General features: G+C 34.3%; 1 protein-coding gene across 3 annotated transcripts in view; it reads right to left on the bottom strand.

Moving 5' to 3' along the window:
• Nucleotides 1–965: 965 nt before the first annotated feature.
• LOC129980490 (dynein axonemal intermediate chain 7-like) overlaps nt 966–27,354 on the bottom strand; it is a 73,933-nt gene continuing 47,544 nt past the window's right edge. The window contains exons 17-19 of one of the 3 annotated variants that reach the window (XM_056090808.1): nt 4,991–5,128; nt 1,550–1,651; nt 966–1,186 (exon numbers count right to left, since the gene is read on the bottom strand). In XM_056090808.1, coding sequence (XP_055946783.1) covers nt 1,058–1,186; nt 1,550–1,651; nt 4,991–5,128 — 369 coding nt within the window. In that variant the 3' untranslated portion in view covers nt 966–1,057. The remainder of the gene's footprint in view (nt 1,187–1,549; nt 1,652–4,990; nt 5,129–27,354) is intronic. The other 2 variants (XM_056090809.1, XM_056090810.1) reach the window with 2 other exon arrangements.

Raw genomic sequence — 27,354 nt, 5'->3', positions numbered from 1 at the left:
GGGAGAAAAGGAAATATTCCTAAAGGGTATTGAGTATATATATATATATTATTTCAACCCACATTAACAAGCAAGTAGAAAGTAGGACGAGCAAACAGGACAGTGACAGAAATGTCGGAGGATTAGGATAAGAAGATCAAGCAAGTGGACGAAATATGACAAGACTCCTTTTGAAAGGTTGCCAGGCCGGGATTCTGACGCCGAAATCTCCAGAATAGGTGGGGATTCTCCTTAAGAAAAAAGAAAACGGGTGAAGAAAGGCAGGACAAAATTATTTGAAACTGAAGAAGCAACTGTTGTCAGAGGAGCTCATAAAGACCGGGCGTCGGTGGCGAATAATATTAAAAGTGAAAGGCAGATTCCACTCCTACGGTGCAAATGATGTGAGGGCTCCGGTGATGAAAGCGATGAAATGGCGCCCATCTTAGAGATGTCCCGCTCGGAAAATGCTTGCGAGATTTCTGTACTAGTCATAAAGAACTGAAAGCTGACAGATTTTTACTATCGAGGACTTCAAGAAAAGTCGAATGTAAGCATGAATTCGCGCATCTGAAAGAGGGATCATTACAAGATGAGAAAACAATTGCATTTTAAAAACTTTAGAATGTTGATGACAATGTCATATCAGTGGTGTAAATATCTATAAAAATGTCATCACTCTAAGTTTATTATCCCTAAAATGGTGCTTTTATATGCTTTAACAGTATCGACTTAAAATTTCAGACATTGTAAGAATTTTATAATTATTGAAAACTCCCAAGCCTAAAAAAATTTTAAAGAGGTATATTTTTTTTGGATCAAAGTTGCTACTATAAACTCTTTCGCTGAAAATTTTAAATTATTTAATAAATAGAATCAAATATGATTTTGAAGCATGGCAGCAAAAAACTTCTGTTTAAAAGAGATGACTCTAAATGTAAAAGAATTATCAACAAACTCCGTTGTTAAAAATATTTTAATCCTGGTTTTATCAAGTTGCTTACATAGAACTTGTGTTATGCTATGGATTACTTTATGAAAATAGAAAAACCATACAAAATGATTCATTTTCATGTTTTCAAGAGCAGCTAAATAGTTTACATGAGCTTAAAAGGAAAAAAACATTGGTCACAAATTCAAAATTCAAAACTTTTTCACCTTCTTGTTCACTTCTGTCCATTAGAAGATGATACGCATTACTGTAGCACTGCAATATAAAATGCAAGATATTACTAAACAAGTGTTTAACTCAACTAAAATAAGTGACAAGGGAATTAAGTTTGGGCAACCTAAAAATTTGTGCAAGAATAATAATTTCTGAAAAATAATTTTCTTTCAAAAGAATTATCTTTAAAATTTATTATTAAAACTTATACATTCCTGGAACAGATTCATTTTAAAAATAAAAACAATTTAATTATTAATAAAAATAATATAGTTAAAATATAAGTTTTGCAAAAAGTAATTTCATGCTTAAATACAATTTCTTTAATTCTATGTTATTCCATAAAAGTTGAATACATGTAAAATTCAGCACAATTGCAGCTTAATTTGTAAGTTCAAATCTTACTCTCTGTCCTTCTACAGGGTCATCACAAAATTTGGTGCTAGATTCTGTGCACTTGATTTCAAATGCTTTCCCAGGCATCATCAATACATGATTAAATTTCTGCTGAAACATTGAACATTATATTAAGAATTTTTAAATTAATTATTCAAAATAATTTTATATAAAAATTTATTTTATATAAAAAGGCCGTCATTAAGTTACTCTAATTATCAATTCAACCTCTTTCATTGCAAATAATTTAATGAATACTTTATAAAATTCTATAATAATTAAGGTTATTACAAATAAGATTAAGTTATTAAAACAGAGGTTCATTTCCTTGCTTTCTTCCCGTCAAGGGTACCGAAAATTCGTGGCGGAGAAATGAACACTCTAGTAAACAAAATGCTTTCCTAGCTTTTTAGCTTTCCTAAAAGGATCGAGTTACCTCCACTTATTTTAGGAGAAGGGTTGTTCTCGTCCATCCTTCCATATGTAACAAAGAGATAACACATTCTGGAATTCCACGTAATACTTTCTAACTGAAAATTTATTCGTTAAAAGTATATTAATCTTTGTAGCTCATGAAACTTCATCCATACGAAAAACAAAAATTGTTCGCATACTTATAAAAAGTTACTTGCTGGGATTTTTATATAATATATATAATTGCTGTAATAAGAATTGCACCTTTTGATAATTCGAAAAAAATCTAAAACGATATTTTCGTTTTTTAAAACCCTAGCATAAAATTGGGTGCACTAAAATTTCATGCACGATTATAAACATATTTATAAGGATATGTAATTCAATATATTTTTGTTTATTTTATGAGCAAAAAAAATCTAATAGGCAGCGCCCTGGTGCATTATTTCAGCATATGTCGTATTTGACTATGTATAAATCAATGTCGTGAAATCAGAGTTTGTGAATGTTGCATCAGTAAATATCAATCAGTCACAGTAACCGGAAATGAAAACTAATAATAGATTATACATCTAAAACAGAAGACGGAAAGAGATATACGAGGGCTACTAATAGCTGCAAGGTGAAACGATTTCACTTTAAAGCTACTAATAGCTGCAAGGTGAAACGATTTCACTTTAAAGCTACTAATAGCTGCAAGGTGAAACGATTTCACTTTAAAGCTACTAATAGCTGCAAGGTGAAACGATTTCACTTTAAAGAAGGAAAGGAATCTTTCCAGAACCCTGCCCCTCTACACAAGAAAAAAATTTACCACATGAACTTACAAGAAGACTAAATACTAATACAATCCGTGCACTACTCTAAAAAAATGTATGTCATTCGAATACACTGAAGCAATTGATTATTTATTTTGATGTATTTTATTTTTTCTCCTTTATTGTTTGATTTTTATAATTTCACTGAAAATAAAATAAAACTAAGAATTTGTAGGCTATTTTTTTTTTAATTTTCATCCCTATCTGATAATAAAAAATTTGTCTCTTTTTTAAAATTCAATTAATTTATTTTATTTTCAATGAAAGGGGTGTTTATGGAGTTGTAAACAAACTATTGTATGAAAAGTACCGGATGGATTCACATTTGTCAAAAGATATTATTTTTCATACTGCGGTAAATCAAAAGTTTAAAAAACATGCAATATTTTTTTTATATTAAATCTGGAATTTGAACCAGCGAACAAAAATGGCTAACTGTAAATCAAAAAATATTGGACCAGAATTTTAGGTGCTTTCCTACGTGCAAGCATTCATTTAATGCATTATAATAAATCTACCTTTACATAACACATTATAAATAAATGAAACGCAAAATCAGAAAGAAGAAATTTTCATAACAACTCTGCTGCATTCGCTCAAATTTTATTTCATATAAAGAGAAGATGACATTGAGTGCTGGGTGTACCCGTGACTTTGCCTGCGTTCATCTGTTCTAGACGCATTATAGGTAAGAAAAAGCAAAACATATTTGCGTTGCACCATTTTTACATTCAACACCCACCTTAAGACATTTTAAGTTCCTCAAGAATAATTAATTACTAATCTAAAGATTTCGAATAAACGACACTTTCTGTCTCAAATGTAGCGCAAGTAAGCAAACACTGCTTGAAACTCCCACTCTGGAATAACAATACACAACTGGCCTTCGAAGAAAGACCGAGTTCCTTCTATATCGGCTGTTTTAAGCGATTGAATTTTGTTTCAAGACATTGACAATACAAACAGAAGGCAAACGAATGTTCTCAAATATTTAATACTTGATGTAATGATGCACGTTGACATCTTTATATAAACTGCAGCTAAAAATAGAATTCCAGCATTTAAAAATTCAAGTGATGCACAAGTGAGTACTTTTCACGATATAAAATACAAAGTGCGAGTTAAAAAATGGCACGGCGCATGTAAATAAATGTATATTTAGAAATTTTTTTTCTTCGTTTGCACTTATTTGTTTTATGTAGAAATAATTTTTGCTTGGTGCAGATTTAATTATTAGCATTTATATACGTCCTGTTTCAAGAACTTCTATATTAAAATTTTCTAAAATGTTTAAATAAATATTCAATATTCACACCTTGGTCAACGATTCTAAATATCGTGAAATTTGAAAAAAAAAAAAATCTAAAATCTTTAGTTGTAAAATGAAAAACTAAAATGAATTGTTTATTACCACAGTTTAAAAGATATGATTTTGAAGTAAGTTCGATAAAATATAATATATAATAATGCAATAAAAACTATCCAAACTGTGAAGCGACATAAAATCTCTTGCTCGGTGAACTCAAAGTTAGAAAAGGACACATTAGAAAAAAATATGCCAAAGAAGGGAATCAAAAGTTCTAAAATATGAGGTCAAACAGAGCAAGGGGATTGCAAAAATTTTCAAGGACAGTGTTTAATTGTAAATGACTGAGTGTGCATATTAAAATTTTGCTTTTATTCTACATCAAAAAAGCAAAAATAAAAATGCCTTAAGAAAGCAAACTTAAAATGTGTAGAAGCTCGCAAATGATAAATGTGATTAAACAATGAAATAGATTTAACATTTTAAGGGGAAAAAGTAGAATCGGCGTATATTTTATTTAACTTTGAAAAATTGATTTAAAAAAATAGATGTCACTAAAAAACTAAATTTTGAATTCCAAGATATCAAAAAAAAAAAAAAATCCCCGATGTCAATGATTGATCTCTATGGTGATCTTATCCAAAGTTCTGATTGAAATCATTTTATTCCCCCTTTCACTCCCTTCAGAGAGGAGCAGAAACTCTTTGAAAGCTCGATGAAACAGGCTAAGTGCTCAGAAATGTGCGTGATGATATCCGCCAAGCAGTGTGGAAGCGCGTGAGTTTCAAAGAAGCAAACGAGCTTCAATTTCATATACATATGCACTTTTCAGCTCATATTCTGAGTGCAAGCAGGGTTCTCAACAGTATACTTTCAACTAATAAAGGATTAATAAAAAAAATGTTGATGTACCTCATTGTTTTCTTCAGAATTAAATCTCATAACTAACTGGTCAGGTGAGACCACGGCATTCCACCGACTCCAGTAAAAATTAAAAGTATGAGTCAAGACAGACATGCAAGAATATGTCCAGTTTTCAAGTTCAGTGTTCTGAAAACAAAATATTAAAAACTTCAATGATAAAAATCATTCAATAAAAAAATGCAGAAATAAATATAATAATATATATAGAAATATATATTCTTTACTATTTCTAATAAAGAATATTCAAATATGTGTTATGTGATAAAAGATGAGTGATTTCAGACATTTAGATTATAATGTGAAAGGTTTTTTTATAAAGAAAAACAACTTAATTCTTGTATATGAAGCAGCAATATTTTATCGGAAGAGTAGAAAAGTATCAGAAAAGATATGAATATCATCAGTCACTTTTATTATCAGTGCATTATTATTTGAAACGACTTAAATGTCTGTTTGGTTCTCTTATGAAGACTTCATATATATATATATATATATATGAAGACTTCATATATATATATATATATATATATGCGCGCACACGCACATATATATATATATATATATATATATATATATATATATATATATATATATATATATATATATATATATATATATATATATATATATATATATATATATATATTTATATATATATATATATATATATATATAATCTAAAGTATTAAGAGGAAACATTTTACTGAAAATTCTTACTGGTCCTTCATGAAAAGCTTTAACTGCCAGCTAAAAAATCAAATCTTGTAAACTTAAACTTAGTACATTCATATGATATAATATAATAAAAAAATTGAAATTAGATTTCAAGACAATTCCTGTCGAGTTCCATTTTTCAGTCATTTCGGAATTAAATAAGCATGCTGATTTCAAAACTGTAGTTTGTTCTCTTCTACTACGTCCAGTGTTATATCTCTAAACTGAATGCAAATGTGATCCCTGGCGGCGTAGATGAAAGGAACTCTTCTATCGACATAAACCCTTTCCGACTGGCGCGGTTGAATGAAGCTGAAGGAGACACCTACTTATCGAAACTATTCCGGTGACGCCTGCGATACTGCAGTGAGGCATTCTGTTTCTTACTGATATAGTGAAGTGTACTCTCTATATCAGTACAGTTATAGAGACTGTACTGATATAGGGATGGTCCGAGGGAGTCCGAGTTCTTGTTTGAAAACAAAGCTAGCAGTGTTTATTTTCCATTTACATATGAACCGGAACTTTCCTTATGTCTGTTTTTGCCAATTCGCGTCCCAAGTATTTAAATAACCCGGATTCCATTAACTTTACATGTGACGGTTTTATCATTCTCAGTCAAAGAACAAGCATCAGTACATTTGTCAGGCAAGCTAATTTTGCTCATTATAAAGTGAAATCAGCGATCAAGATAAATCTCGGGCCCCTCACAACGTGTCAAAAGTGTATGCTGATTGATTAGGGATTGCAATACTGGGACACCGAATACCGGTATTTTGAGCCATTTGTACAATTTTGTAATACCGGTATTCACAATTTAAATACCGTTTTTTCGGTATTTACTGGACATTTTTTAAATTGCCACCACTATATGTTCAGGAATCGCCAACATAGCAACAATTTTTGAAACTCAGAAATCCAATCCAAAAAGCAATAATCGACTTAAATCTGCAAATTAATTTTTCAGATAGTGAATTCGATTTAATATCCAGAACTGTATCAGCTCAACGTTCAATAAAACTGGCTGTTGAGGCATTATGTCGGAGAGATTCTAATTTATTAACAGCTAATGCAACAATAAATTTCATGCTGCAGTCACTGAAAGAACATTACACATCACTATCTGAAGAATTATATTTTACATTGAAAAATCACACAGAAGAAAGGCATACCGAAATAGAAAATGCCTTGAGGTATTTACATAATTATAATGATTTTAAAAATGAAAATGAAAAAGAAGAAAAGAGACTAACCAATTCAAATCTGATCAAGTTTAGAGTGAATTTTCTTAAAATTTTTTACCCACAAACCTATCCACATTCAGAAGAATTCGGTACAGTTATCGAAAACTATTATGACGTTAATATCGATAGTGAAAAGGAATTGTCTCTTGAACAAAAATTAGAACTAGCGATAGTAAAAAAAAAAAAGAATTCAACAAACCAAAATACAATACAGAAATCAGCTATATCCAAAACCTTCCGACGAGAAATCCATTTATGTGAAGATGAGGGTTTAAGAGGTATGTACTTGGAAAAAAGTATCTCGCACATTGCTAACAGTACCACCAACTAGCGTAGATGCCGAAAGAGCGTTTTCGACAGCTAGTAATTTTTGCACAAAATTATGTCTCAGGCGTAATGACAGTACAATTGATGCATTATGTTTTCTAAGATCACATTTCAAAAATTTGTAACAGTACCACAGACTAAATAGGGATATTTACACTTTTTTTGTGATTTAAATAAATAAGATGTTCCTTTACTTTTTTGTGATTCTTTATATAATGTTATAATTTATAAGATACAAATTATTTTTTGTGATATTTACACTCTCTAATAAAACTGGCAAATAAAACAAAGACACATCTGTGTTTTCTTTCTTTTTCTAATATTTCTACTACCGGTATTAAAACCAGTATCCCGGTATTAAGATCTAAAAATTTCCGAATACCGGTATTGAACTTTTGGTCCGATACTGCAATCCCTAATATTGACAAAGAGAACAGGCGACAAATTTCCAGTTCGTATGCCTATAATTTGGTGAGAGCCCAGAAACTGCTTCATTGATTGTCATTTTTGTATTGTGAAAACGTCAATATATAGCGAGAAAAACAAATGTGTAATAGAATATCATAATTTATAATCAACCTGGTGTCTCATTCAACCGAAATTCCAGTGCCAATTGTCAAATAATTACTCTCTTCGGAAATACAGGAAAACGAATTTGGTGAAGATCGAAGTGACCCCAGTTTGAAAGATTTTGGAAGTGAAGATGATTCGGTTTATAAGGTATTTCAGCAGAGTGAAATGAATGATTTGGCATAACATCATTTGGGACTATCCAAAAAAATTTCAAAGATTTTAGCATCAAGACTGCACAAGAAACATTTGCTTGAAAAGGGGGTTAAGGTTTCTTACTTTCGATCAAGTGAAATACTTTCGACGCGATATTAGATTTCAATTGAGAACTTCAGACTATTCCCAACCTATTCGCAACTGAATGGCCACTGTTTATCGATAACTTAAAGCGGAGCTTGCAGCGTGTCCTTCCTCGAAAAAGTAGAAGTTTCATTTTTGTAGTCACAATTGGCCATTCAAAATGTTTGCGCTAAGAATAGGAAGACATAAAGAAAGTCATTGGTTTATTGCAATATCACCTTCAATGGCTTGCTTCCACCTTGAACAGCAACGCTAATATGCCAAATATCCCTTTTTTCGGGGGACAGCAGAGCTCTCGAGAAGCATTGGGTGCAGTCGAATTCGCCTCCAAGATCTGATCTGAACTTGTGGATTCAAGAATTCTACATTAACCATTTGACGACAGACAAAACATTATATTTCCACCTCTGCATATAAAATATGAAACAATTTGTTAAAGCTCTGGCATCTGAAGGAGACTTGAGGATTTCATTTCCGGCCATTTGAAGAGATATAGGTCGACGCGTTTGAGGGTCCGTAGATTTGGTAGTTCGTTAATGAAGAGCATTTAACAGAACTTGAAAATAATGCTTGGTCGACTTTCAAAAACATTGTCAAAATACTTTCACACACAAAATTACGTTGTCTAACAACTCTTCGTGAGCGACAAAATGTTTGGTTGGAGGAAGAACATCAAACTGATTTTACATAGCCATTTTGCTGAATTCCCCCAAAATCTTGACGCATAAAATGATGAGTGATTCCACCAAGTTTTGGAAGTCATGTACATATGATGACTGACTATTGTAGGAGTGTCAAGCAAGAATATAAACAGATTAAATACTCAAGAAAAAATGATAAGGGATTTTTCTTTTACCTTCATATACACGTTCATCGTATTGGTAGAGCACAATTTAACTTACAAGAACTGTGTACAGTCTTTGTATTCATAAGACTATTCTTTGTGAGCAGTAAGGTTTCCCTTTATTTGCACATTTTATATAGCTTTTGATACAAGTCCTGTAGTTGACGCGACAGGCGGTTACTTTTGGATAAAGAAGTCAAAAGTTTGTCAAAAACAAGTCATATATCTATATATCTATCTATATATATATACTGTTACAGAAATCCTGCAGGCTTTTATAAAATTCCACTGAGAACTCCAACAGGCTCGATAAAAAAAAATTGAATTATTTGTCTTATATGAATTATTAGCAGAGATTAAACTATGCTTATAATAAAGATGAATGTGGGTAGCTCTGCAAGCTAAATGTTTAGCTCTCCATAGTCTAAACTGTTTGACCTAGAACTATCAAACTTGGCACGTATATATTTTGGAAATTGTTAATGTGCACATTGGAGCTAGTTTTTTTAAAATTTTAATTAATTAAAAATTAAGCAAAACTTTAGCTTTTCTCTGTGATAAGCAAAAAATGAATTTTACACCACTTTGAAATTCAAAACATTATCTTTTCAATGGTATTATTATTTTGCAGTCTAATTTTTTTTTCTATTTTCAATTAATTTAAAAATATATATTTTTTAAGCCTATTTTTAAGTATATTTCCTCTTTGCTTATAATTAAGATAACGTGTGTATGTATTGGCGCTTTACTTCTCAGATCATTTGAACTATACCAAACTTGGCACATATGTACTTTAGAGAGTGCAGAGTGATTCTTTTTAAATTTTAATTAAATAAAAATGAAAGCGAAATTCTGACGTTTTTCTTAGATAACTTTCGAAAATATTATAATAAAATAATTTTTACGTCATTTTGAAATTTAAAAAATTATTTTCGCAATAATATCAATCCTATATAAGATCCTATTTTTGATCAAATAGTTCAACCCGCCTGATGTATTCTTAGCTACACTGTTTCTAGGCACTTGATATGTTCTTGGAACATGGCAGAGGAGACTGCAATGTCGCTGAGATAGGGAACATCAAAGTCTTCGGGAGCTCCAAGCAATTGTGTTACCGTTCGATGAATGTCATAATAAGCATTCTTCGGCCCAAATAGCATGTCAGTGATATGTGTGTGCGAAAGTTTCTAGCAAATGCGGACAACTGTTAGACATTTTTAGAAAAAGGATCTTGTCAATATTCCTTTGACAAGTTTGAAACCAGAGGAGATTGTTTTAATTCTTTCCTGTATATTTGATTATGGGTAGAGAACGTTTAGCTTTAGTGATTTTATTGAGATTTCTATAGTTTACACATGGTCGGGGCTCTTTTCCAGGTCCTTCAACCTATACCATAATTGAAATGTCCTGCTTCAATAATTTACATAGCAAACATTTTTCTGGATTTCTTCCCGCAATATTCCATTTTGCCTCGGCGATGAGACCTCGGCAACTCCGATTCCTATACACTGGTTTAATGTCATGAGTGGCAAGTGTTTGCGAATCCCGAGCCAATCAGAACTGACATCAGTTATTCTGTTTTCATTTTTTCGTATAATTTTCTTTGATCCAACGTTGCGTTGTGTTGGGATTAAATGTTTTATGTGTCACATCCCTGTTTGTTCATTATATTTTTAAATTCACTTAGCCAAAGTAGACATCGGATTGATGTAAGCCCAGCATAATTATTTGAAATATCGAGTAGCATTTTTACGCTACATAATTTCTGGCGCCCAACTTAGAGAACGTTTTGGCTTTTGGTTGATATTTAGAGCCTGAAAAAATGGATGTGACACCGCTTAAAACACAACGGAACTCGCTCCGTACGTCGTTTACGGTTTGTGCAAAGAAGATTGAAGAAGATCTTTATAAAGAAATTCCTCATATGAAAGAACTTTCGGTTTTGAAATCGCAAATGAACGATAAATTTACTCACTCGGGGAAGTGCCAAGCAGAAATAATAGATCTTATTTTGAAAGATAAAGACACAGAAGCAAGAAAGAAAATAATTTTTTTTATCTGCTGAAAAATACAGAAACATATTCTGAGCTTTGTTCGAAAATTGAACAAGTGTCTTTGAAAAAGTCATCTGCGAAAAAAATTTCGAAAAAAAAAATGTAAGCTCCCGAAGATAGAGCTTAAAAAGTTTAACGAGATACTAAAGATTATTTAGCATTCTGGAGTAAATTTCGGAAAATAAACGACGACGCAAGTATTCCTCATGAGGAGAAAATGTAATATCTCTTGCAAGCTGTTGTACCGAAATCGAAAGCGGCTCACGAGGTGGAGAGTCGCTGCTACAGCGGAAAATTATCCGAAAGCGATCTCGCAGCTTCAAGAGGGACTCGGACATGACGATTTATTAGTTCAAATATACATAAAAAATCTGTTGTCCACGATTATGAAAAAACGCGGATATCGTCCATTCGAATGCAGACTTAACTGCTTTATATGATGAAAAGCTAAGATACGAGCTTTGGACGCATGCAAGAAAAATATGGCGATTTTTTAAGTCCTTTAGCGGAGTCTTGTCTGCCGGAATAAATACTGGCAGGTTGGGAATAAAAAAGAAGTACGAAAGACGAATCTCTTTTTGAAAACCACTCATTCGAGAAATTAATGTATTTACTCAAGCAAGAAGTGAAATTCGAAGAATGGTTTCTGTTCTCCTTCCAATAAAGAAAAATAAAATGAGAGAAAGAGCCGTGAATAAACTGGATAACAACGCAACTTTGGTGAGTACTCACAGTAGGAATAACACAAGTAAGCAAAATTTACTATGCGTGTTTTGTAATAAGAAGAATCCTTCCAAGGACTGTTTAGAAGCTGGGAATATGTGCCATGATGAAAACAGAAAGATTGTATTTTAAAAAATCGTGTGCATGTTTTTGTTGTTTCTCTGTTTCGCTCTTTTTAATGCCTTTTAAGTAAAAAAAAAATCATGCTTATATTGTGCTAGGCGGCACCATCATTTAATATGTGATCATCCTAAAGAAAATATTACGTCTGATTTTATAGAAACTAATTCATTACCTAACTGTTGCAAAAAAGTAATAAAAGTAAAAAAAGTAAGTTAGTGTGCTTCTAATGACTTTAATTGTGAAATCGGGCATTAAATCAAATAAAAAGTTAAAAATGCAAGATTTGTTATTGGGGGGGGGGAGAAGCGCAGTGTCAAATTTATGATATATATGAATTGTTTATCGTTTCACTAGATGACTCATACGATTATTAATTCATTAAAGCTTTCGTGGACAGATTTGTGGCACAGTGCCAAATGTGATTAATGAGTTGAATAAAAAAGATATAATCTTGTCAGATTTAGAATAGGTTGACAGATATTGCAGGCGTGTTGTTTTAAGGACTTTTATGTTTTAGACAATTAATTTCCATAATCAGAAGGGTAAAAACTATAACAAAACTTTATTCTCGCTCGCTTCTTTCATAACCTTTTTTCAACTGTTGCAAAGCAGCTTATATAAATGATGGTAGCTCATACAAGCATTGTCAGATATTACAGAGTATCCCCCCCCCGTGACAGAGGAAGATACGAGGGAACGACACACATACATTATAAATGCATTAAAAATACATTGTCATAAATGAAAATATAGAAAAAAAAAGTAAGAAAATGTAACAAGTATATTATGATATTTTAATATGATTATTCCGGCAAGACATAAGATGCAATTATAGAAATATTCTTTAATAACTAACTTTAATAACTTAACTTTGATGGGAAATGCACTCGTCTGCCCGATCTAGTTGTCATAGTTTTATCTGATGCAGTTTTATTGGCAGACTGATATTTGTCCGACTGGGAATTTGCAAGGGAGACAGTTTTTTTCTGCCTGTGGTATTAGAGTTTTTTCTTCACAAGAGGGAATCAAGTATGCGAGCTTGACATGTCTATGGAGGCAGTTGATTCCCGGTCATTTAGTTCGATGGTAACATTTTTCTGTGTCCGTTTAAAAACCTTGTGAGGACCAGTACAGGGCTGACACAAAGGTGGTTTCACACTGTCTATCCTTAAAAATATATTCGAGGAAGTTTTCATAGCCGGGTTTGGATTTGCATAAAACTTTATTTTCCCATGTGTAGATGTCACTACAGGATTCATTTTACGCATCGTGTTTCGAAGGCGATCGACAAAGGTGTCATGGCATGGTGGAATGATAGACATTTCTATCCTATCACTGGGAAGTTGGAGAGTTGTTCCATACATTAGTCCAGTACATGAAGCTTTGATATCAGTGCGGATTCCCAAAAGAACTATTGGCAGAATTTCCGTCCAATGGGCGCTTTCATGTGCTTTTAAAGATGATTTTAAATGGCGATGGATCTCTCCACCATTCCGTTTGCGATTGAATGGTCCGCTGTCGTGCGGACTCGACTTATGTCTAACATTTCTGAAAACTCGCAATGTAAAGATAACTGCCTTTGCGAGCCTTGATCTGTAGTTACTATGGGCATCCGAAACGGGATGTCTGCAACTGGAATAGCTCCTGGCCATCTCGAGAATCTATTGATCATTGCTAATAACCATCGGATGAAAGCAACGGACTAACGATTTCGATATGTATTTGCTGGAAACGAACGTCAGAGAAACTAAAAACTTCTAAGGCGCGTTAGTATGGCGCTGAACTTTTGATTTTTGACAGCGTACAGAGTATCGCACCCATGCTTATATATTTCGCTTCATAAATGGCCAGGCATATCTTGAGCTAATTAATTTTGCCGTGGCTGGCATTCCTGGATGTGAAAGGCAGGTGCTCAAAAATTAATTTACGAAAAGATATTGGAACAAATGGTCGTGACAAATTGATTAAGTCACAATTTGTACTTAAGCAAGGTTTGAGTGCAAGTTGAAGAGAGGAATTTTTTTCCTGCAGAAACGTTTAAGTTTCAGGATCCTATTGTTGAGGTTTAGCCAGTTCACTAAAATTCAGAAAAGTTGATTTAATAATTGAATCCAATTCTATACGTGAAAGAGAGTCTGCTACAACATTTTTGGATCCTTGCACTTCTCTGATGCCAGTGGAGTACTGGGATATAAAATCAAGATGGCGTAATTGCCTAGGTGAACATTTATCTGAATTTTGTATGAAAGCATAAATGAATGGTTTTTGATCGGTATAAATTTGGAACATGTGATTGCCTTTTAACAAATGTTTAAATTTTTTATTGCCGAATATACCGAGAATAGTTCTCTGTCATAAGTTGAACATCTTCCTTGGCAAAAGTGAAGGAAACGACATTTTATGATTACTTTTTAGAAACTTAGATTACTTTTAGAAACTTTAGAGATTATTTAGAAACTTTAGTTAATTTTTTTTAGATCTACATATTAACTTTGTTACAATGGATTATAAAATATGTTAAGCACTTTGAAGATTGATACAGTTTTACTGATGAGAAACACACTATATGAAACAATAGAAAAAAAATTGTCTTTATTTTTTAAAAAAATTATTTGAAATATATGCAACAGTTACGAATAACTTACATATTAAGATATTAAACCAAAGACAGAAATGCATCATTTTTCACATTTTTTTTTAATTAGTAACCTATTATAATATTTGAATATTCCTTTTGGAAATTTCATTAGAAATGTTTTTAATGAGAAAAATTGTCACGTTGATACTTTGGTATAGAACTCAATGATACACACACGAAGTAGAGCTAAATCAATTTATTAACTGAACACAGAACTGAGAACACAGTGACTGACAAATCCTCTGCTTTTATACAAGCAGGGAAAGTTCCAGAATACTTTTCTGGAGACAGTAAGAAAAGTCCGGAACACTTGTCTGGTAAACTAAAGAAATGTCCAGTATCTCCTGGAACATGAAATAAAGGAAAACATAAAATCAAGGAACTAAATATTTACACATACTATGAATCGCATTGTCTCTAGCGGGATTAAACCCACGGTCTCTTGATTATGAGACCAGTGCCATGACCATTCGGCCATGGAGATTCGACTGTCTTTCTTCAATGCGGCATTGCTCCCTCCTTAGAAGAACAGCGTCTCGATGTTAGGATATTTCATTGTGTGGCTCTAGTTCCTGATCTAGTCACTGGACCAGTATAAGTTGTCGTGTCTTCACGGGGAGTAGTCTCTTGAGAAATGTCTCTTTCCGAAACCTCCATAGTTTATAAGAATGTTGCTCGTCTTGTTCTTCTGGATCATGGTATGATTTCATGCGTAAAACGTGGACAACTTCCTTCGGTTTCCGCCTTCTAGAATTAGGATCGAAATCGGCTACTTCATAGGTGACGTCAGACAACCGCCTCAAAACTTGATAAGGGCCGTAGTATCTCTTGAGGAGTTTCTCGGAAAGCCCTTTTCTACGAACTGGAATAAAATTCCACACCAAATCCTCTGGTTCGTATGCCACCATCCGGTGTTTGGGGTCATAATGCCGGCGATCTTTCTGCTGAGCCTCGAGAGTTCGTGCACGAGCTAATTGCCTCGATTCTTCTGCCTTATTGATCAGATGGCTAACGTAATCGTCTTCTTGGCTGAACTCGTTGTGGCAAACAGGAAACATCGTATCCAACGGCGTTTCAGCTTCTCGACCATGTAATAGGTAGAAAGGCGTAAAACCTGTCGTGTCCTGCTTGGCAGTGTTGTAGGCGAATGTGACGAACGGCAATATCTGGTCCCATTTCTTCTGTTCGACGTCAACATACATAGAAAGCATATCTGCTAGCGTTTTGTTGAATCGTTCTGTAAGACCATTTGTTTGCGGATGATAGGCTGTTGTCATTCGATGAGTGATATTGCACAGGCGATTAATATCTGACACCAGCTTGGACTGGAAAACTTGTCCACGGTCTCTAATGATAACTCGTGGAGCTCCATGCTTCAGGATTATGTCCTCTAGTAGGAATTTGGCGATTTGTGTAGCTTCCGCCGTCGGTAAAGCTCTGGTGACTGCGTACCGGGTCAGATAATCGGTGCATACTACAATCCATTTGTTGCCGTCGTCCGATTTTGGAAATCGTCCTAGCAGGTCGATTCCGATGCGATGGAAAGGAGCGACAGCTGCTGGAATTGACACGAGATGACCTGGTGGCTTCTGAGGAATAGATTTTCTCCTTTGACAGTCTCGGCAGTGCATCACATATCTTCAAACACTTCTGTACAAGCCTGTCCAATGAAATCGCTTTCTTATTCTATCATAAGTCCTGGTGAATCCTAGATGTCCGGCGCTAGGGTCGTCATGGAGAGATTCTACAATACTGAGCCATAAATGCTTCAGGATCACTGGTAGAAATTTCCTCCCGGAGGGATCAAAATTCTTCTTCTAGAGGACTCCTTCGATTAACTCAAACTTTCCCAGCCTGCTTGCTTCGGTACTTTGTTAGTCTCTTATTATTCTTGCCAATTCTGGATCTTTCATCTGTTCTTCTGAGAGATTAGTGAATAAGGAGGCACCTATGGAGTCCACAGATCATGAAGCATCGACTTTCAATGGGTTTCTGGACAGGCTATCAGCATCTTTGTGTTTCCTTACACTTTTGTACACCACTGATACGTCGTATCCTTGGAGTCGCAGCGCCCATTTTGCGAGTCTTCCAGAGGGATCTTTCAGTCCTGTCAGCCAACACAGGGAATGATGGTCAGTGACGATCTTGAAAGCCTTTCCAAAGAGATATGGCCGAAACTTAGTTATAGCCCATATGGCCGCCAGGCATTCTCTTTCAATTGTTGAATAGTTTCTCTCAGCCTTCGTCAGAATATGCGAGGCATAAGCTGTTATTTTTTCCTTCCCATCTTGTATTTGAACCAATACTGCGCCGATTCCGTATCCACTCGCGTCAGTGTGAAGTTCCGTTGGTGCAGTTTCGTCATAAAGACCTAAGACAGGATCGGAGGTAAGATCTTTCTTCAAGGTATTAAAAGCTTCCACTTGTTCAGGTCCCCAACAGAATTTTGTGTCCCCCTTCAGTAACAACTGTAGAGGTTCGGCTTTATGGCAAAAGTCCTTTATAAATCGTCGATAATAAGAGCAAAGTCCCAGAAAGCTTCTGATGTCATGGATATTCTTAGGTACGGGAAAGTCACTCACGGCCTTTATTTTTTCTGGGTCCGGTCGTACGCCATCACTGGATACTAGGTGTCCCAAGATCTTTATCTCTTTTGCTCCAAAGTGACATTTTTTTGGATTAAGGATAAGGCCTGCGTTCTGTACACACTGAAGGACGGTATTCAACCTCTGAAGATGCTCATCGAATGTTTCTGAGAACGCCACAATGTCATCTAAATAGCAAAGGCACATTGTTCATTTTAAATGTCGCAAAAGATTATCAATCATCCTTTCGAAAGTTACAGGAGCGTTGCATAAGCCACATGGCATCACTTTAAATTCGTATAATCCCTCAGGTGTTATAAAAGCTGTTTTCTCACGATCGGCTTCATCAACTTCTATTTGCCAGTAACCAGAGTAGAGATCCATAGACGAAAAATATTTTGCCCCCTTCAGGCAGTCCAAGTTGTCGTCAATACGCGGCAATGGATACAAGTCTTTCTTGGTAATTTTGTTGAGTCGGCGATAATCAACGCAAAAACGCAAGCTTCCATCTTTTTTCCTGACTAAGACGATTGGAGATGACCATGGACTTTCTGATGGTTGAGTGATGTTTTTCTCTAACATTTTGATTACCTCCTCACTAATAATGCAGCGTTCGGATGGGGAAACTCTGTAAGACTGATGACTGACTGATAGGTAAGTGGTCGCCTGAGTTTACTCCGTGTTTAACATTGAGTTGGTTTCCGTTCTTGAACGTCCTTTCTTGATCGAAAATTTCTGAAAACCTCTGGAGTAGATGAAACATTCTTTCTTTTTGGTCGATTCTCAAATCCGGAGCTATCATCGTTGTATAATCGATGACACCCAACTTTGCCTTTGAAGGGGTCGTTGAATAAGGCGATCCCTCATCTATGGCATTTACGCAGTCTTCGTGTAAAGGTTGGGCATACCCGATGCACATGCCTTTAGGAATGATCTGAGGTTCTCCTTGTCCGTTGGCAACCCATAGTTCGGCTTTACCATTAAGGAGCGTAACTATAGTAGACGGAATAGCAACTTCCTTGTTCAAGAGGAGCATCCCATTTCCTTCTACTATTACGTCGATAGCTGGAAGGTTTTTGCGGCCTAAGACGGTGATCTTGATGATAGAACGAGCATGTACTGTATAGTCTTTCAACGTGAATAAACGGCTGGAGTCCTGAGTTTGGGATTCTCGAATGACGTCTTGAAACAAGAGCTCCGAACGGCCACAATCTATAACGGCTTGAGAAGCGCCCAAAAAGTCCTAACCAAGGATGACATCGTGACTGCATTGCGGAAAAACAATAAATTTAAAAGCTTGAGGTCGACCATTGATTTCGAGACGAAGCGTACATTTTCCCACTGGTCTCACGTAATTTCCACCGGCGACTTTTAAAAGAACATTGTTAGTTGTTGGAAACATAACTTTCTTCAGTAGGCGAGGATACTTCTCTGAGATAACAGAAAATGAGGCTCCAGAGTCCACAAGGGCAGGTACTGGCTCATTGTCGACGACTACTTCTATGTTGTTTTCGGTCATCTTTGCGGCATATTATTGCGGCATCGGAGGATTTTTGTCACTAGCGACCTCACCCCCAAGGAAGGTCACACCGCTTAGTTTTCCTCATTTCTCCGGCTAGGAGATTGACTGGATCTTCTATATGGCGACGGAGATCTATAGCGGCGTGTCGGCGAGCGTCCTCGTGATGGGCTGAGCGACAAACCTCGGACTACTGGTCGGCTGTACTCGTCAGCATAGCGTCCCTCATTCGACGGTGGACGGCCGAAATCTCTCCTATTAGCCCGTTATGCCTCAAAAATAGCTTTGCGATCTCGGCAGCATCGAACTACATGGCCAGGGCGGCCACAATGGAAACAGACGGGTCTTCTGTCAGGGGTGCGCCAGATATCTGTCTTCCTCTGTGGCTGCTGTGCTACGGGCGCAGGTCGTCTGGCAACGTCAGCATAGGAAGTGCGACGTCTTGGTTTGACCTTTGTCCACTCTGGTGTTGTCTGTGACAAAGGAGCCAACGCATTTTCCACTTCCTCTCGAACAATGGCTTCAATGCCTTTGTCTTGGAGTTCGGGATCGACTACTGGAGATATGAGGAGCTGGACCTCCTCACGCACTATTTGACGTACCAGTGACACCAGATCCTGTTGTTGGTCAATTGCAGCAATTGGTACGACATTTGGGAGTCTTTAAAATTTCCTAGCACGGGTCCTCTTTTGCTGCATTTCTTCGATTTAGACATCTTCGGGGACTCCTTTCATGAGATGAGACACTTTCTCTTCTTCGGACATATCTGGTTTGACTTGATGGCATAACCCCAGCACGCTTTGGATGTAAGACTGCGTGCTACCGCTTAAGACTGCGTTTATAAAGTCCTCGGTACAGGTTATTTCTTTCGTCAGTAGTGCCTGGTAGACATCTTCGGCGACTCCTTTCATGAGATGAGACGCTTTCTCTTCTTCGGACATATTTGGTTTGACTTGATGGCATAACCCCAGCACGCTTTGGATGTAAGACTGCGTGCTTTCGCCAGATATTTGAGCTCTATACTTGAGCTCGTCTTCTGTCTTCTTTACATAATGCTGTGTTTCTCCAAATGCCTCTTTTAACATCGATTTGAAAACGCCAGAAAATACGTTTGAAACGTTTGAAAATAACAGAAAGTCCATAAAATCAACGGATTCGGTATAATAGGTGTATGATGAAACATTCCAATAGGTTCAAGAATAAATAAAGACATTTATTCTACACGAAAACATAAATTCACAGACAGAAAACACAGCCAAGCATACATAAGAACAGTACTGACAATAAACAAATAACAAATCAGTAGAAAAGAACCGTAGCAGCACAGATAGATCTCCGCTGGAAGAGAAACTTCATACAATTATTCACGTCCTCCTAAACTTCTGCTCATCTTCACCGTTTACTCGCTTGAACACACTTACTAAGCAATGCTCGACACAACATTGACTGACTAATTAGCACACGACGCAATATTGTCTCAATATTCGATTATAAAACTCGACACACGACCCACAACTCGTCTCTCGAATCGCTTGAGATCACATTAATTGACAATGAAATTAAATTAACTGGCACTTCGCTCGGATGAGTTTTCTTAGGTCTATGGCTTTTTATGGCTTCCTAGCAGAGCATGTAAACATCTAGAAGGATCGACATCATTCGCATCCTAACTGTCGAAAATTTGGGAGAATGTAGAGTTATCCGTTTTCTTGCCACATTCATCATCAAATAATTACCAGGTTTGTCTCAAAGGCCAGATTCATTCATTCGGTATTCATTCAGCATCTAATAGAGTTGACATTAAACTACCTTCCCCATGCGCTGGAAAACGGAATTGCAAATTCATACATTGCTTTCCTCTTTAAAATGCTGACACACAAACAGTCTTACTACAAACAACAGCCGGCTCAGGAGATGCGAACAATACCACAACAACGGTGTGGCCCAATTTGGGTGGCTTCAGAACTCCGCTGACGACAACATACGCTTTCTTGACGATAGCAGATGATCTTTCTCAGCCCAATAGCATCTTCGTGATCAGACGTCTCCGCCCTTCGGGCTGTACGTCTAGACTTAAGTATGCTTCTTAAAATGCAAGGAATCCAAAGGAGCCTAACATTGGATCGCGATAAGACATTCTGAAACGAATTACTGCCAAGCTGATCGATTGGCTGCTTTTAACTTCCTCTCCAGAACCAGCCCATATTAAGTTCCTCTATCAGGGCCTTCTGGACGACGACGTGGGTTGAAGAATTCGATGCAAGGGATGTAGACGATGTTGTCCGCAAATTTACAGTCATCTGATCCGTTCATTCAATTTATAATCTGTACTATATTTAGTAGAATAATCAATAAACTGGCAAGTGAATAAGTTATCGCTTTTTCTTTCTACTAAATTTTATCTTTCGGCTAAGATGTTATCATAGGTTATGGAGGAAAAAAATTGTTTTCATCGAGTAGTCCGATTACCTGATAAAGGAATTATAAGAGAAATTGAAGTTTTTGTATTACACATGAATACGACGATAGAGTTGGTTTTCCTAACCCATCCCTCAAATTCAAGTTCTAAAATAAATCGCCATCTTTTTCATCTAATTCTTACTTCCTCGGCAACGAACTAGTGATTTTTTTTATCTATTTCACTATGAGAATTATCTGACAAAAATCTAGTTAATGGTTAAATTAAATTTAATAAAGCACTCTTTTCTTTCGACACTCTTGTGCATATGCATGTTAAGAAGAGTTACTTAACTGTAGCCACATTATGTGAATTCAGTATAAATTCATCGAATAAGTAAATTGCTTAAGTGTAAATTAAGTGAATTTAACAGTAAAATATCTGTTTAATGCAGTCTAATTTATCAATCTGCAATTATTACATAAAGAAATGCAACCAACCGCAATTGACGACAAAAATAAATATATGTGGTGTGATAGCTTTTTAGCTACACTAAAAAAAATTTATTCAATTGAGCATTAAATTTGTTAAATAAATTACTACCTAAATTCTTCAGATTTTGCAATCAGTATTATAACTATGTAATTGGGGAGAGTATCTTTTAATTTTTCTTCCAATTTTTTGTCTTTGTCTTTGTGGCAAAGACTATATAATTACAGGTTCTTCAAAATTTTTAATAGAGTTTAGATAAGTATGTCTTGGTAAAAAGATGATTAAAATAGTCATTCATTGAATATTTATATCAATACTTATATAAAGCTCAATGTGTGTGTGTGTGTGTTGGCGCTCTACAGGCCAGACCGTTCGACCTACAGCTACCAAATTTGGCACATGCGTACCTTAGTTCGTGAATGTGCACCTGGGGTCCCTTTTTTTGAATTTTTAATTAGAATTTTAATTATTAATTAAAAACTAACTTTCCAGCCCAAAAAAATCTTTTCATTTCCCCACCGCCAAATAAGTAAAACTTCAGTTTTTTTTTTCCCACGCTAAAGAGGATAGGCTTAAGAAATTTTCGGCAGATTATTTCAAAAGATTCTGTTTATTTTCTTAAGGTTTGATGCATTTAAAATTAAACATTGTTAATTAATCGATCTTTCAGATTCATTCTGAAGTACTTTTGAATTAAAATAAAACAGAATAAAGGAAATTAAAAGTTTCTAATCTGCATAGCGTTACCCCAACTGGCGTAGAAAATTCACGCATTTGCGTTACCATAATTGGCGTTGAAAATTCACGCATGCGCATTGTGTTCTGATTGTTGACAACGGATACGGGCTTGGTTTTGAAGGCTTAATATGTTTTCGTCAGATTATTTCAAATGATTCTGTTTATTTTTTTAGTGTTTGATGCATTTAAAACTAAATATTGTTAATTAATCGATCTGTTCATGATGAATCTGAGAAAATTTTGTTGAAAACCTCTAGAGATATTATATAAATTAAGAAAAATATTCTTTAGTGCCCATAAGGTTTAAATACTAGCGACTCTGGTTTCAGTACTCATATTTTTTAAAAAAATGCTTCGTTTCAGTAAAAAAAATATTATTATATTTATTGCAGTTTAATCATTTCCACTTTAATTTAAAGCATAAATTCTACGGCAGCTAATAAAAAATTAAAGAGATACATATTACGTTATGGCTGAAGGCCTTTATAATATTATGAATGAATTATATAACTATTAAAATTTGAAGTTTTAAAATATTTTAATGAAGAAGTAATTAAAATGGGAGTTCTATAAAATATTTAATTATTAAAATTTTAACTTGCATTAAGATTGGCGAACCGGCTGGTCGCCAAAGGCGGCTAGTATAACATATTAACCCCTTGATATACGAATTTACTTAACTTCTTAATTAAATGGCACATCGTTTTTGGGACAATTATTATTATTTCAATCCCTAGAATAATATAAAGGTATTTGAGGTGTTGGATTTTCAAGTGATTTGTGCATTTTAAATTACTTAATACTTTCCTTTAATTGCTGATTTAAAATTACAAATTTAGCAATTCTATGCGTGAGTCAGACTTGTCATTGAATATGAAGGGATTAAGAAAAATCAACACATGTAACTGAGAGGATAAAACTAACTTTTTGAGAGGCTTATGGGCTCACTTGCAAAACTTCGGGGGAAAAAGTACTTAACCATAAGAACGCATGACTAAAAATGAAGATGGGGACGTTCTATTCAAGATATAATTGTTTCCTAATAAAATGCATTGGTTTGTTAAGCCTAAATATACACTGAAGAATAAATAGATGAAGAATCTAATGTTTAGGTAGTCAATTTTTCACAAGAACCTCTTTCATTTCTTATATAAAATGTTTCATTCATATATTTGCAAAACATTTTTTCCAACCGTCATAAGAAACAGCATCATTGTATCTTTTTCGCATTCTAAATTGTTCGTGTCCGAATTAGAGAAAATTTTTGTTGAGCACACACACACTAATTCGAAATACATCGTACGGATTCGAAATGTAACTAAATTCCTGCTCGTTGTTCCATTCCTTATTAAAAAATTATTTTAAGTAGGGGACTACGTCAAAAAAAATCAAATTTTTGCGAAAACATCGAATATATTTTTTTTATTATTATTCTGGATTTCTAAAAAAGTTTCTTTTATAAAACTGCTTGAATTTAATTTCAATAATCATTTCATATTGCTTCTGATATAAAATGATAAAAGCATGCATTAGTTCATTAATCGTGACATGTCATTCTGGCACAATTTGTATTTCTATCTATATACAAAATCTAGAATGAAATAAATTATATCTCAGCGAAATTAAATCTTAAGAGTCTTATAAAAATAGATTCAAATATTGACAATCTTTTGATGGTCATTGGAAAAAAAAATGAGATCATTTTTTGCAACTATCTTTTTAAATTTTTAGAGTGAAAACAAGGGTCAGTATCTGAATAAATATATATATATAATAATTAATTTAAAATAATAATACTTAATTTTTTGTTAATTAAATGCAAAATTAATAAAATCAATGCAATTAATTAATGTAGAATTAATTATTATGTTATTTTGAAGCCAAATAAGAGAAATTGCGCTTGCCCCCTCGTCGGCAAATCTCTGCCGCCGCCTCTATCCATCAGCATAAAATGATGGACAAGAGCTGAAACGTCACATTTCCCGCAAATGGGATAAAGAGAGTCGGACGCCTTTCTTCGATCGAATGAAACCAAAATTTGACAATCGCGGTGAAAAGATGATTTTATTTATTGCATTTTTGAATCACGTGAAACTGCAAACCGCCGACTGACGGACAAGCTGTTGAAATACTTGCTTCAAAACTTGAAAAAGAATCTGTACTTGAGATGCTAAAACTATGCAGTAAATTTCATTCACCTTTTATTTATCTCATTTACATGCATGGGGAAACACAGACCGATAAGTGATCAAACCTTTGATGGATTTGGCTAAAATTTGAAAAAATAAATTTTAGAAATTAGACTTGTGCACCACATTTTATTCATTTAGCTCTTTATGCTTTGCAGTTATTGTGCTGAAGTAACCAGTAATCATTTTTATAAGATATTTAATCCTTTTTTTTATATCTTGTATTATTATTACAAATAATTACAAGTGACATGGGGAATAATATGGATGAAGTTGACTACGAAAATTTTAGTGCGCTACCGAGTCAAATTTGATTGTAAATTCGCAGCGACTAAATTCCGCTTCTCATGCAGAAGAAGCTAAGTGTATTTATTGAAGAGGTGGGACGGGAGAGTTCACATTAGAAACTGAGCAGGACCAACCAAGCGATATAAACATAGGATTTACGGATTACCAGACATGCAAAACAATTTACTATTTTTCAGAAACCTTCCGCACTTTCGCGCTTGCGAAACGATGCGTTTATGCAGTCAAAACAGGGGCGGGAGAAAAGATGAAAGCAGGAGATATTCACGTCTAACAATAAAATGAACTCGAATTTTACGCAGACTTAGAAGATGTAAAAACTGCGGATAACTCGTAATGTTGTCGGGGAAAGATACTGATTCACAATAAAATACTTACGTTGGGGCCATTTTTATTTACTGGACATTAAATTATGGTGAATAAATGGAAGATTTCTGTTCTTAATATTTGGTGATTCATTTTTTTTTTTTTACAAAATAATAATAATTTTTTATGCTAAAACAATTCTTTCCTTTATTTGTTACTAGCCGCCTTTGGCGACCAGCCGGTTCGCCAATCTTAATGTTCGTTAAAATTTTAATAATTAAATATTTTATACAATTCCTACTTTAATAGATTCTTCAACAAAATATTTTATAACTTCAAATTTTGATAGTCATATAATTAATTCACTCATAATATTATAAAGGCCTTCAGTCATAACGTAATATGTATCTCTCTCATTTTCTGTTAGCTCCTGTAGAATTTATGCTTTAAATTAAAGTGGAAAGGATGAATCTGCAATTAATATAATAATATTTTTTACTGAAACAAAGCATTTTTTTAATAATATGATTACTGATAATAGAGTCACTGAGCGTTTAAACTTTATGGGCACTAAAGAATATCTTTCTTAATTTATGTAATATCTCAAGAATTTGTCAACAAAATTTTCTCAGATTCATCATGACCAGATCGATTCATTAACAATGTTTAATTTTAAATGCATCAAACACTAAGAAAATAAAACGAATCGTTTAAAAAAATCGGTCGAAAACAGGCTAAAAAACTACTTAAAAACGATATATTTAAAACTATAAGCATATACAAAAAATATATAACGTAACATAAACACATAAGCAGTCAAGTATATGACTTTAAATAGATGATGCTCTTCTATGAAATCACTTATTAAACGAATTAATGTTGTGTTTTTCAAGATTTCTAAAAATATTAGCGATATTTTGGAAATTCTCGGAGTATTTTCAGTAACACATGGGATTTTCTAACAAAATGTTAGATTTCAACTACACTTCATTGCGATGACTGAAACAATTTGACTGAATTTTAGACTTTAGAGACGACCCCCTTCAAAAGACACAAAATTCTGTGTTCCAGGTCGTTCTTTCGTTAATAATAGAAAAAATAAAGATCTTAACACCACTTACGTTACTACCAGGTACATAGCTACGACTACAATAAACATCAAGCAAAAAATGAGCACAACTTTTTAACAATTGAGTAGTGTGTCATATGATGTTTCCTTCCTCCTTAGATCATAAGCAGTTCAAATATGTGCTTTTTCTTCAAAAGCCTATATAACAAAAATCTCTACGTATCAGAACTATTTTAAGTATTTCAATAGAAAAAAAAATATTTTGTATGTTGAATAAAATTTTTATACATCGAAGTAAAATTTGAACGTAAAAAATGGCGTATACTTGTAACAGCTAACAAGCAAATCCTGATTTGGTTCATAAAATAATGTTCACCTTAGGCCAACTACTGTAGGGCAAAGAAGGCCTACCTGTGGAAGATGACGTGACAATGGCAAATAGTTATCACGTCGGGACAACCCTTTGCCCCTATCCCAAAAACAGTTCATAGGAGGACAATCAATAAGACTAAACGAATCAATGTGAATGATGACAGTTTAAATTGAATTCATACTTGACTAAAACGAAAAATAATGATTATCAAATTTCATATTTTGTAGAAACATTGTACCTAATGTTGTTTTAACAAAATGTAAGAACTTATTTCAGAAACTTCCTATATTATGAACATTTTTATTTGGTTTAGACATCAAAATTTAATTCAAACAATAAGATTTTTTTTTCTTATTCATTTCTTTGTTGCAATGAATATTTTGGTCTGCTAAAAATTAAATGAGTTCAATAGCAATATTTAAAGTTCGTTGATATTATGAAATGAATATCATCAATTATGAAGAAAACCTGCTAGTCATCAAAGACATAAATCATGTTGATTAAAAGTGTTTTGTGTGTAATTCTATCGCAATTTCAATTTCCTTGGCATAAAGGTTCACAGAATCGGAGGGATTATGCAAATTGCATTTTTTTTTTTTTTTTTTTTTTTTTTTTAAGTAGGGGACTACTGCTTTAGTATTTGTTCTGGGTACCGCTTTAACTACGCGCTGCTGTTCCTCCAAATGCAACCGAAACGTGGACCCTCCTAATGCAGGAAGTTTTTCTTAGGAAGGCGACTTATCCCTGGCTAAAGTCATATTTCTTCAAATTTCGACCCATAGAAGCAGACACACTCAAGCAGTGTTCATACAAGGCTATTTATAACGGTGAAGTGGAAGC

Source organism: Argiope bruennichi, chromosome 8 (genome assembly GCF_947563725.1).
Source record: "Argiope bruennichi chromosome 8, qqArgBrue1.1, whole genome shotgun sequence".
NCBI classification, from domain to species: domain Eukaryota; kingdom Metazoa; phylum Arthropoda; class Arachnida; order Araneae; family Araneidae; genus Argiope; species Argiope bruennichi.
This window is presented reverse-complemented; position numbering and strand designations above follow the sequence as displayed.